Source organism: Marmota monax, unplaced genomic scaffold, assembly GCF_021218885.2.
Source record: "Marmota monax isolate L192 unplaced genomic scaffold, Marmota_monax_Labrador192_F-V1.1 WCK01_AAM20220418_F8-fsc00035, whole genome shotgun sequence".
NCBI lineage: Eukaryota > Metazoa > Chordata > Mammalia > Rodentia > Sciuridae > Marmota > Marmota monax.
The window spans coordinates 3,311,181-3,324,711 of record NW_026691961.1 but is presented as its reverse complement, the minus strand read 5'-3'; the positions used below and the strand labels follow the sequence as shown (position 1 = coordinate 3,324,711).

Genomic DNA, 13,531 nt, shown 5'->3' with positions numbered 1-13,531 from the left:
TTGCCAAGGTTGAAAGGAAATCTTTTACTCTATGACCTCTCCACTACAAGGAGGACAAAAAAGACTGAAAAATCTACAAAGAAAGGCCCCCCACACACACACACCCAAGGTTTTTCAGTTAAATACCAAACAGCCTTTCAGGACAGAGAAGTTATGAATCACTAAGAATTACACTGTGGGAATCTTAAAAGAGGAGTCTCTAAAACAGACTGGGCCTCTATAACCAGGGAAAAGGCTATTAACAAACAAAAAGCATGTAACCATCTTCAAAGGCGTAAAAATATGCAAATAATGACTATAAAGTTATTCTTATAAAATTCCTCTAGCAAACAAATTCAAGCACACCCCAAGGGACTGACATGTTTAAAAGATTTTCTAATTACTACATATTTTAAATCTTCTCTTTAAAAAATAATCCTAAAATGTACAAAGGGCTCTTTAAATGTGCTAGTCAAGTGCAATGGCACAGGCTTGTTCAGACAGCAACTCAGGAGGCTGGGGCAAGAGGATCATTAAGTTAAAGACCAACATTGACAACTTGGTGAAACCCTGTATTAAAATTTTAAAAAAAAAAGAAAGGTTAGTGGGGCGCTAGGCATGTAGCTCAGTGGTACAGTGCCTGTGAGTTCCCCAATTCCATAAACAAATAAATACTAAATGTGCCTTGTAACAGGTAACATTACTTTTTTCACAGTTCAATATGGTCAAGAAAAATGATAGGGTCACCAAAAAACACTTCTAACATATTAAGAAAAACAAATATCACGTAATTTGGACATATATGCTCTTAAAGAAAACTACAGTCAAGTGAGTTGTTATTGTCACAATATGGGATTGGGATACCCCACAGATGGTGGCGCCAAGAGAGCAATATTCTAGCCTGCAACTGCAGTTGCATCCTTTCACACGCAACATCGTTAAAAGCCATGGCAGACATGAAAAGGCACTTACGGAATTTTATATTCCACATCACTAATTCTCTACAAAGAGGAAGACATTACCAGAAATATCTAGAGGATGTTTTCAAAGTAAGCATGACCCCAGTCCTCTTAAAATATAAATACTTCTGAGAGAAGAATCCAAAATACCTTGGGGTTCTATTTCCAACTTCACCATTGGAATTATAGTAAGATAGCAAGCAAATTTTTAAAAGGACTCTGATTTCTTTCAACATCCTCAGTAATTCCTACCAGACACCTCTTACATATTCTGAGGAGAAAACAGGCTTAGAACACTGTTAAACAATAAACGGTCAAGAAACATGCTACTTTCAATCAGATTAAATATTCGAGGTAAACTGATCTACTTAAGCATCAGCATCTTTTTTTCAGGGATGTTCCTGAAATAGGCATTTCCTACTGTTTAAAACTAAATAAGGTTGGGCCAGGGTTTTAGCTCAGTGGTAGAGCACTTGCCCAGCATTGTGAGAGGCACTGGGTTTAATCCTCAGCAGCACATAAAAATAAATATTATATTGGGCTGGGGATGTGGCTCAAGCGGTAGCGCGCTCGCCTGGCATGCGTGCGGCCCGGGTTCGATCCTCAGCACCACATACAAACAAAGATGTTGTGTCCGCCAAAAAAATAAAAAATAAAAAAATAAATATTATAAAGGTATTGTGTCCATATACAACTTAAAATAGATAAATAAGGTCTCGGCTAAATTTCCAAAGATATGTCAGTTAGACAAAGGGATGCCCATCTATAATCCCAATCACTCAGGAGGCTGAGGCAGGAGAATTGCAAGTTTAAAGCCAACCTCAGCAACTTAGCAAAGCTTTGTCTCAAAATAAAAAATAAAAAGGGCTGGGATGTAGCTCAGTGGTTAAGCACCCCTGGGTTCAATCCCTGGTACCAAACAAAACAAAAAGATATGATATCATAAATCAACTTTTGAGAAAGATACTTTTCAAATAATCACTATTTTTCTAACTTTAACAAAATAATGAAGACATTTTTGGTAACTACTGAAAAATACTAGTAAGCAGCAATCAGAGCCAGAGAAATAATGTTCCCACTGTACTCAGCAGTAGCCAAAAATTTACTGAGGTATTTTTACTTAGCCTGAAGTTTAAGAAAACTATGAAACACTTTAAAAATCACGTACACCTAGAAGGTATTATGTGCCATCCTTTTTTTGGTTATTGTTCATAATTCTTCAATCAGACTGATTTAGGAGGTTTAAAATAAGTAACTTTTACAACTCCTTTTACAACAAGAGAAAAATCAATGTTTCTAGAAATGAAGTTTCTCAGAAGATACCAATCCTTTACTCATTTTAAGTAAATTTATAATACTACAATTTAAAATAGAACCAAAATCTTATGATTGCTTAATCCTGTATATACATTCTTATATTAATATAAAATTTCATTAGTCTAGAGATACAAGTGGGTTCTCCCTCTTCCCCCAAAGTACTTAAAACTATTACAGGACACAGTACAATCTTTCCATGATTTTGGCATCCTTTCTACTCTAACAAAATTAAATTAAAATACGTATATATACACTAGACAAGAAAAAAATAATTCAACATTTAGCTGATATTCTCAGAATTAGTTCTTAAATTCTAACTGTATAGCAAAAGTTAGCAAAGTACAACCTACCCTTTCTTTTTATTTTTTTATGTTGTGACAATTTTATTTTTAAAAAATCTCTAAGAAATAATATTGCATTAGGAAAAAAGGAATATTTACAATAAAACAAAAATCCATAACAGAAAGCAATTATAAAAAGATGAAGATATGGGCACACTTGAAGAAGCAGGAATGATTTATCCATTTCAAATTACTATACTTTTCCAAAAATTAAGATAATTTAATACTATTATTTATCTTTCAAATATGTTTACCCATTATTTTTCTTAGTCTAGAATCCACTTATGTTCAGGTATTTTGGTGAGTTTCACTGGTCTTGAATGGGTCTTAAGTGAATTGGGAATAACTTATTCATTTTCTTTTTCTTATTTTTTTTTTTGTGTGTGTGTGTGTGGGAATTGAATCCAAGGGTATTCTACTACTAAGCTATATCCCCAGCACTTTTTAGTTTCTATTTTGAGACAGAATCTGGCTAAGTTTCCTCAGCTGGCTTCAAACTCTGGATCCTCCTGCCTCAACCTCCCAAATAGCTTGGATTACAGGCAGCAGTCTTGTGCCCTGCTACCCTTTCTCTATTTAATATCACCTGTACTTGCTCCTCAAAATATCCAAATAGTCACAGAAATGAGATTATTTTTGCTGCTTATGATTTCGGTTGGTAGTAAATTCTTAAAGTAAGAATAGTAAAAGAAGAAAAAAAAGGATCATGAAGATCTACGAAGACAATCCTCACTAGCCAACTTGAAATAGGCGTAGTTTATGGATGCACACTAGGAAATGATGACAGAGAACCACCATACTAGGGCACAATTAATTCTATACCCACCACATTTTTTCAAAATATGCATATAAGTCATACTTAACAAGAAATTTAACAATTATGAGATTCCATTCCATGTGTCCTCTAAAAAACTTGACACAAATTTTGCAAAATTTGTATAAGCTACATTCACATATACTTTTTTTAATATTTATTTTTTTAGTTGCAGTTGGGACACAATACCTTTATTTTGTTTATTTATTTTTATGTGGTGCTGAGGATCGAACCCAGGACCTTGCACTTGCCAGGCAAGCGCTCTACTGCTGAGCCACAACCCCAGCCCCACATTCACATATACTTTTATACTGAGAGGAGAAAAATGAAATCTGAACTTGTGCATGTGTGTGCATGTGTATGCATGTGTGCATGTGTGTAGTAATTTTTAAAATCTTCGTAGGAAAAAGATAATTCAGGAAGGTTTTGCTGCTGCTGTTGTGTTCCCCCTGTGGTGTTAGGGATGGAAGGTGGTTCTCATGCATGCTAGGAAAACACTCTACCAGGAAAAGATTCTGATCCAGACACAGCAACTTATGTAGCACTGGCACAGCTCCTTAATAATTTTGAAAGTAATTTCCCAAACATTATCTTTAACCCTCAAACTTTCACCTTCAGATCTCAAGAATTACGTCCTCAGAGGTACAGGTTCTAGTGCCAATGCAAAAAATCTTTGTCTTCCCATTTTTTAAAAAACATTTACTTTTTAGTTGTAGGTAGATACAATACCTTTATTTTATTTTTATATGGTACTGAGGATCCACCCAAATGCCTCACCCATGCTAGGCGAGCACCCTACCTCTGAGCCACAACCCCAGCCCTGTCTTCCCATTCTTAATCTACTATTATTTTCATGACACCAACTTCTCCTAAGATAAATATTTGTGAAGAATCGATGCAAATATATGGACACATTCTTAAAAATAAAGACACTTAAGCTAGGCATGGTGGTGCATGCCTGTAACTACAATGGCTTAGGAGGCTGAGGCAATAAGACCACAGTTCCAGGCCAAACTTCCCCCAACTTAAAGGAGGCACTTTTTTTTTTTTTTAACTGTCTTGGAATTTATACATACACACATACATAAATAGAGCTAGGGGTGAAGTTCAGCAGTAGAGTGCCTTTGGGTTCGATCCCCAGCACTGTTAAACAAATCTGAGTGAGGATCTAAAACACCTAGGTTCTATTTGTAATTTCTCCAATGTTAAAACAGCAAGCTTTTAAATAGACTAAGAGGGATGGGAAAGTGTTGGTCAAAGGATACAAAGTTTCAAAAAGCAGTAGTTTCAAAATATATTGCACAGCAGGGTGGTTAACTCAATGTATATTTCAAAATAACTAGGAATACATTTCAAATATCTAAGAATTTTAAGTGAGGGGTGACAGCCCACATTATATGCATTGTATACATATACTCAAACACTGTACTGTTCTCCATAAATGTGTACAGTTAGAATGCCAATTAAAAATAATATTAACTTACAATAGGGAAATAGTAATAATGATGCAATTTTTATATCCTCAAAGATTACAGTAAAAACAAAGGGAATACTAACATTATAGTAACTACACAACAAAGACCACTTTAAATAAAAGGCTTCTTTTACAAAACTTTGGTTTTATCTGTTTGTTTATTTGTGGTACTGGGAACTGAACCCAGGGCCACTGGTTGACATCCTCAGCTCTTTCTATTTCTTTATTTTGAGACAAGATCTGCTTAAGTTGCCTAGGCAGCCTCCAAACCTCCTGTCTCAGCCTCCTGAATAGCTAGGATTACAGGCATACACTACCACGTCCTGCTCAAAACACTGATTTTACAAAGCCGGTGAACTGATTACACACACTATTAACCAAAAAATCAATTATAATTTCAGTATTTTCAAGAAATGAACAAGACACTATGCATGAAAATGCTATTGATACAACAGCCAATTTTACTAGAATCTTAACTCAAGTTCTTTGAAAACAATGCAACCTGTAATTCCTTTAAAAAGTTGATTCCTTTAAAACCAGACGAATAAATAAAAACTATATATCTAATTTCAGAGGCTTGATGCTGGGAAACCTGCTACATTTTCATTTTTTCTTCACATTTCTACAAAGAACAACAAAGGCAAGAAATGAGATAGATCTTTTTAGGAAAGAAATTCCAGGACTTCTTTTTCTTCAATTATATCTATATCTCTAAATATATTAATTCTTATGATACTGATGATCATCTTTGGGACTTTTTACTCGTCTAATTAGGAAAGAATCAAGTTCTCAGATATACTGTAAATAATATGAAGAGCAAAATTAACCTCCAAAGTTTCTAACAGGAATTTAATCTCCTTTTTCTAAAGGGAATGAAAATTAATACAAAGAAATAACTATGTTTAGAAATCTGTTGATTCTGGGAAATTTGGGTCTCAACCCCCCAATCTGCAGGTGCACAACTGTCAAGAAGTTTTTTCCCCCACAGGCATTCTAATAGAATGCCAGAAGCCTCAACCCAGAACTTGTCTTTTAGTGATTAAACTCTTTAAATAATGTTCACACAGATAAAATAGATATGAGAGGCCAATGTGCAAAGGAACTTTAAATATATGAGCAAGATGTTTTTCAAGATGGATAAAACCTATGAATCTTAAATTACTATATTCTTTCTTCTGTAAAATATCTGGCCACCCCAGTCCTTTACACCAAGGTCCCTTTGAACCTGCTCAATCAGCTATAAGTTGCTGCCTCAGGCTAACCAGCCTGCTACAAGAGGAACAGTTTCCCTCAAAAAGCCCCCTATAGTAACTGTGTTGTAAACTCTGGAGCCAGCTGAAAAGAAGAAACAAACTTGCATATTCCACGTTCTGATTCTACCAATCCACCACCAAAAAGATATGAGGAAAAAAACCTGCATCTGTACAGTTTTTTCTTGTCACTATTCCCTAAACAATACAGTAGAATATTTACAGCATTTACATTATATGAGGTATTATAAGTAATCTAGTGATGATTTAAAGTATACAAGAGGATGTGTCTAAGTTATATGTAAATACTATCCCATTTTTACATAAGGGACTTAAGCATCTGAGGATTTGTGTATCCCAGATGAGTCCTGGAACTAGTCCCTCTGCAGATACCAAGGGAAAACTGTATTTTCTTGAGGAAAGACACTCAAATAAATATAGACTCCATACTTATGCATGAGTAAGGTAGGAGGGGATATAGAAGTAAAACAATTATATAAGATCCATACACATATCAAGGTTATATTTTGTAGAAGAAGAATAGCATGTGCAAAGGCCCTATGGCAGGAATGAGCTTGGGGAGTGCATTAGAGCAAGTAAGACATGAAAGCATGGGGAAATTACTCAGCCTCAGATCCCAGGGACCTAAACTAATTGGGGGAACAAAATGGATAACTTAAATGCTAAATACGTTCACTTCCATTGTAGATCTGTTGCAAGATTTGGAAAGAAAGGAGATCACAGAAGACAGAGGTAGCAGGGTAGGGCTCAAAGAAGCACAAGTTTAGATGCCAGAGAACATGAAAAGCAGAGCAAAGCCACAGTGAGTACCTACAGAATGCAGAGGGGTCCAAAAACCTGTAGCTCAAAGGAATAAACTCAGCCAAGTAGAGGAGCTCCTTTGTATTCCAGGACTCACATACCTTAAAGTGCTAATGGTGAGTCTACCATCTGAAACCACAGAAATCTTCAGAAACCCCAAGTAAATCAGCAATATTTACAGTAAAAGAGGAACAACAGAAATATATCTGAAGCTGGGCACAGTAGCACATGATTATAATTCCAGTGACTTGGAGAAGTCTGTCTCTCTGTCTCCCCCCGCCCCCTCAGTGCTAGAGGTAAAATTCAGGACCTTGTACATGCTACCCAAGCACTCTATCACTGAGCTACATCCCCAGTCCCTGTATCTCTATTGACTGGGGTAAAGGTTACAAAAGTATATATCTGTCAAATTTACTAGATTTAATTAAGACCTGTATGTGTGAGTGTGTGTGTGTAAATTTTATACACAAGATGGAGAACTAACCATAGAAAACCAAATATTTCTGATTGATATACACCTGTAATCCCAGTGGCTCGGAAAGCTGAGGCAGAAGGTTCAACGGTTCAAAGCCAGCCTCAGCAAGACCGTATCTCTAAATAAATAAAATAAATATATATATATATATATTTTTTTTTTTTTTTTTTTTTAAAAAGGCTGGGGATATGGCTCAGTGGTAAAGCACCCCAGGGTTAATTCTTCAGTACCAAAATAAAACAACAACAACAACAAAAAAAAGAAAACCAAATATCACTGTGTAAGCAAATTCTATGAATAGGTTACACTCTACATTTAAAAAAATAGATACATATATTAAACTGGACCATTTCATATAGGACTTAAATCACAATCTTTCTGCACTCTTTGCTCTTAAGCCGCTATAAGAAGAGGCACATTTTATTATCCAAAAATAAAATGGGTGGTCAGAGGATGTAGCTCAGTGGTAGAGTACTTGCCAAGTATACACAAGGCAATCCCCAGCACCATAAAAATAAATAAGGCTCTGAGGAAACTAAGATAGCCAAAGACAGGTAACCAAAATAACAGTATGAAAAGACAGGAAACTGTGGAAATCCATACGGATGGTTCAGTGAATGAAATTTCAGGGATTTATTTTAGGTAATTAGGGTAAGGAAAGAAAAGGAAAGTAAACAAGTGCCTACTGTACAGGAGAGAGTGAAGGCAGAAAATCCTAGAGTTGTGAGAATTTAGTGTTTCCAAAAGAATCGTAGACCACACACACTCCACTTCACAGGTATGACATTTCATATAAGTGTTCTAAGGCAAAGTGAAGAGTAAGCAGATAAAAAGGACACTTTAGTGATCATTCTCAACCAATACCAGGTAACAAATGAAAAGCTTTTGCTTACATAAATTCCCATATATTGAATTGAATACTGTTGTCTAAAATTTAAATTGTGAATTATAAAACATAGGACTCAGGTCCTTAGCAGCAACCTCTTGTCTAGACTGTACAACTGTCTCCAACTGTGTGGAATGTGTGTGCATACATACACACACACACACACACACACACACACACTCTCTCTCTCTCTCTCTCTCACTCCCCCCCCCTCTTGCCCCTGCCAAGAAGCAACTAGATTTAATCTTCCTAAATTATGCCACTTCCCTGCTGGTAAAACTTCAATGTTCTCTAAAGTCATTGCAAACATCCTTAAACCAAGATTCCAGACCTACATGGTTCCACTGTAGCTCTTTAGCTTCATTCTTTATTTGCACCACTCCTCACAAGTACCCCAAACCTCTAGCCAAACAATTTTTTACCAAGGACAACTTACAGTTTGCCTTATTTTTACCGTCTTCTATTATAAAATTTACTCTCAAAATCGTACAGGCCCACTACTCAACTGTATAGCTTTCCCTCCTCTAACACTCCAGGTTTTAAACTCTATTCATCACATACATGACAAATAAAAACAAGTATACCAAAAATCATAATACAATATTCATATGCTGGGCTGGGGATGTGGCTCAAGCGGTAGCGCGCTCACCTGGCATGCGTGCGGCCCGGGTTCGATCCTCAGCACCACATACAAAAAAGATGTTGTGTCCGCCAAAAACTAAAAAATAAATGTTAAAAAATTCTCTCCCCCCCCCTCACTCTCTCTTAAAAAAAAAAAAAAAAAAAGTATCCTTTCTTTGAAAAAAAAAAAAATATTCATATGCTTTGCCATTTTAAAACTTTTTCATTTCCAAAACTAACCTATAATGTTTTTGAAGACAGCAGTTTTAAAAGTAATATTTAATAATTAGAACATTTTTTTACTGATTAGTATTTCATAATCTCCTGCCATTTAAAAAAAGAAAATAAACTTTCAATTATACTCCCATTTTTAAAAGGAACTGAAACAGATTGAGGAAAAAAGGATTAAAGCTATAACTGCCAGGGGCTGGGGTTGTGGCTCAGTGGTAGAGCACTTGCCTAGTACCCGTGAGGCACTAGGTTCCATCCTCAGCACCACATAAAAAAACAAAAAGGTATTGTGTCCATCTACAACTTAAAAAATATATTTTAAAAAAAGATAAACTGCCAAATGTTTCCCGAGGAAAGTTGATTTGTAATAAAAACATACCATCCCCCATTCAACACTCATACACAATAGCCTGGGCAACACAGAGAAACCATATCTCACCAGAGGGGGGTGAGGGAAGGTGTAATCATAAAATTCTATTTAAAGTTCACACTTATATCTATAAAATATGTAACTCTATTAAACTTTATTCTTTATGTATTTCATTATATTATGTACCTAAGGATATCAGTACAAATGCATAAAAGATAGAGTGACAACTATGGTTTTAAAAATCCAGGTTCTCACATCAAACATACAAGTAACTGACTCTTCTAATTTCACAACGCTTCCATTTTTTTATCTGTTGGGTGGAAAATAAAGATATTTGTACTTTTGAGAACTACGATCTGTCTCCATTCAGAAGATATGTCTAACATGAGGTTTCATCCATTTGGAAGTCTAGAAATAGCTGAGCATAGTTATATGCCCCTGTAATCTGTTACACCGAAGGCTGATGCAGGAGAATCTAGACTTTGAGACCAGCCTAAACAATGTGACAAGAACTCCTCTAAAAAAAAAAAAAAAAAAGAAAAGAAAGTTCACAAACTTGAGTACCACAAGACATCCAATATACCCATTAAATGAATAAAATGCTAAGACTCCCAAGTACAGAAGTAAAGTCTACTTATTTTCTGATGACCCACATGCTATCTTATGCTTTTTTTAACTTTAAATCAACCAATGTCATTTAAGAGTATTAAAATATACAACCAATTACACATTTAATTTTAAAACATATCACTCTGATCTCTATCTTGACTGTTCAAAATAAATCCAGGAAAATGACAGTTTGGCTACTGGCAGTGATGGAAGGAAAAAGGCAAACCATCTTCACGGGTCCGGCATTTCTTTGTGATAAAAAGCCACCTTTCCTGTTCCTCCATAAAAAAAAAAAAAAGTGATTTCAAAACCACCTCAATTTTACATGTGCAGAACCACAGATTTCAAATAATAAAAATGACCTAATACCACTCATTTGCCTAACCACTCTTAAATGTTGAGTACAGTGAATAAAAAGGAAGACAGACTTTAAGCCAGTCTATAAAGACATGTTCCTAGTGGGCTTGCTCTGTTACCACACAACATTAGTGTAGTCTGCCATCTAGAACATTTCCTGTCAAAATGTGTGAAGAATTCTGTATGGCCATGATAGACTCACTTGCCAGACTAACTGGCAAACTAATACTAAAAGAAGCTGACAATAATTTTTTAGACCCACTTGCTCAAAAGCCTAAATCGAAGAAACAGAACCAAAGTTAAAAAAAAAAAAAAAAAACCAGAAAAGAAAGGGCACAGAAAAGACAAACAATTTTTTTTTAAGTCAAAATAGTTAACCAAGTGGGAAGATCAGCCTCCATTCTGTCAGTTACCTAGAGCCTGTCATCTTTCTGAAGAGAAGGGATAGAAAAACCTCATTTAACTTATGAAAAATCTATGACTTGGCAAACATCTACTTTTTTTTTTTTTAAATTGGCTATTTAACAAATCTACTGACCTTGCAAATAAATCACATTATGGGATGTGTCCATTTGTCTCTTTCCCTCAACAAGGAGAGAAGATCAAGTATTTCCAATATCCTAAACTGTTACTCCATGTAACCAAGTGCATTTCACAGTATCATCCACCTAGGCATTAAGTTCTGAGACTGTTACAGCACACAGCTCCAAAGAAAGCTTTCATCCTCTCCCATCCCCCCATCAATACACACTCCAAGAAATAAAGCGCATGAAAGAAACAACAGAGGACACCAGTATGTGGGTGCAACTCTACTGCTCCATTTATTTAGAACTACAAGCTACATCTTATTTTCCAAAAGCTCTGCAACAATTTGGGAAGTGCATTTTAGACCCTCTAAAGAATTGCTAATTTCTCTTATATGTACCAATCACAATACTGAAAAGCCATGGAAAACCCCATTGTTAAAGGAGAGCTCTGAAATGTCAAACTCAAGTTCATTTATCACCTAATACACTGAACACCTAAAATCAAATTGCACACATTTAGATAAAAATGAAAACCAAGCATGTCAATTACAGAATACTAGACAACCGATTTTATTTAACTTACAAATCAAAGCTGTTTTTTAAACAAAAAAAAATTTTAATTAACATCTCAATTCTAGATTCAAGCATTAATTTTTTTAAGTCACCTAGTTATATACATCAGTTCTCACCTGACAAAGTATCTAGGAGAGCATATTAATAAAAACAAGGTGTATCACCCGTGAGCCAAAGATTATTTTGATTTTTCTATCAAGTCTTAAAATTCCAACACCTTACCAAATTCTTTACTTCTAAACGCTGCTGAAATAGGTGTGATTATCAGGAGGCAAAAGGACATCCCAGCAACGTGTGCACTTTACATTTATCTGTCCAATTTCTGGACAATTGAAATGCAAGTGTGCTCCAACGTATGAAAGCTCCATGAATCGACTAATGCTCAAATGCATGTATATAAACTCAGGGAGTTGTTCTAGGCACTGGGTTAAATCCCAGTCTCTGAATATTAGACACGAAAACTAAATTTTTTTTTTTTTAAAGTCAATGGTCCCAATATATTCAAAGCCAACGAAGTCCCAAAGCACCTGAGATCAAATCCTCCATACAAGAGGAAAAGAATTTCTCTGCTCTTAAGTAGCCACGAAGTTCATTCTCAGGTAGGAATTGCTGTTCACCAGTTAAACTGTCCCTGCACTCACGGAAAAAAAAAAAACTTTATTTCACAGGACCAGAGTGGGCTCCAGATCCCATTAGCACGACCTCATCTCCAGCCCCACTAACGCCCAGCCAAAGTCGGACCTTAGTTTACTTCGGGGTTTTTCAAAAATATTAACACGTGGGAGTCACAGGAGAGAGCAGTCTAAGGAGCTCTTTCACGTGGGGCTGGCAGAGTGAGAGACCCAGGAAGTTAATGGGGAGCACAGAGGGTCCCGGACTCCAGGACACCCCGACTGGAGAGGTGGTGCTACTGGAAACCGTCCCCACCCGGCCCCAGGCCTCCTCCTTAACCCTCCAGGACCCAAGCCCGAAGCCCGAGCCTCCTCCGGGCGCGCTGGGTCAGGGCTCCCGCCCCAGGCAGAAGTCGGAGGCTGGGGGGCACTTAGGCCGCGCCTCCCCGCGGCCTTCCTCCCCAGCCCGGGCGGGAGGAGACCCAGGAAGCCGCGCCCGGCTCCCGGGGGGTGGAGGGCCTAGGCCGCGCCTCCGGCCCCGCGGCCCTAGGCCTCGGCCCGCCCCAGGCGGGGCAGGGAGGTCGGGCGGCGGGCTCGGCGCCGGTCACCCACCTGGGTTGCCAGTCATTCCAGCTCCGCGGGTACTTGGTGCCGCCGCCGCCGCCGCTGCTCAGCCGAGACCCCGGGGCTCTGCGGCTCATTACCTTCCCCGACACGACATGGCCAAGCGCCGCCGCCCGAAGAAGCGCGAGTCGCCGCCCGAACCGGTCGCCGCCGACACTCCGCTCCGGCCCGGGGCTGAGGAGGAAGCCGAGGAGGAGGAGGAGGAGGAGGAGGAGGCGGCGGAGGGCGGGGGAGGCGGACGGCCGTTCCGGGTTCCGCCTGAGCCCGCAGCGCAGGACGAGGAGGCGGGAGCGGCGCGGCGAGAGGGAGGCGGAGGAAGGGGAGGCGACGTCTCTTCCAGGGCCGTGCGCGGCCCGCGACGCCGGGGCCCAGGAGGACTAGGACGGTGAGGAGGCGGTGGCGGCGGCTCCTCACGCTCACACGGCCACGGCTTCCCCGCCTCCCGGCTCCGCCCGCCGCGCCGCCGCTGCCGCACGGCATGCTGGGAACGAGGGGCGGTGCCGGCGCCCGCCAGGCCTGGGGAGAGGGGCGGGGCCTGGAAGGTGGGCGGGGCGTGTCGGGGCGGGGCCGCGAGCGGACCGCCCTCCCGCGCCTCGGGGCTCCCCGCCTACCACGCCGAGGTCGGGGTTCGGCCGCGGCGGGTCACAGAAAAGGGACTTTTCGCCACCCGTCGTACCCACGCCTCCTCGCA

The 13,531-nt window shown here is 38.9% G+C and overlaps 1 protein-coding gene across 3 annotated transcripts in view; it reads right to left on the bottom strand.

Moving 5' to 3' along the window:
- Smg1 (SMG1 nonsense mediated mRNA decay associated PI3K related kinase) overlaps window positions 1–13,281 on the bottom strand; it is a 97,530-nt gene extending 84,249 nt beyond the window's left edge. For 2 of the 3 annotated variants that reach the window (XM_058576449.1, XM_046436398.2), the window contains exon 1: window positions 12,829–13,281. In XM_058576449.1, the coding sequence (XP_058432432.1) occupies window positions 12,829–12,917 (89 nt within the window). In that variant the 5' untranslated portion in view covers window positions 12,918–13,281. The remainder of the gene's footprint in view (window positions 1–12,828) is intronic. The other variant, XM_058576461.1, reaches the window with a different exon arrangement.
- Window positions 13,282–13,531: the final 250 nt, after the last annotated feature.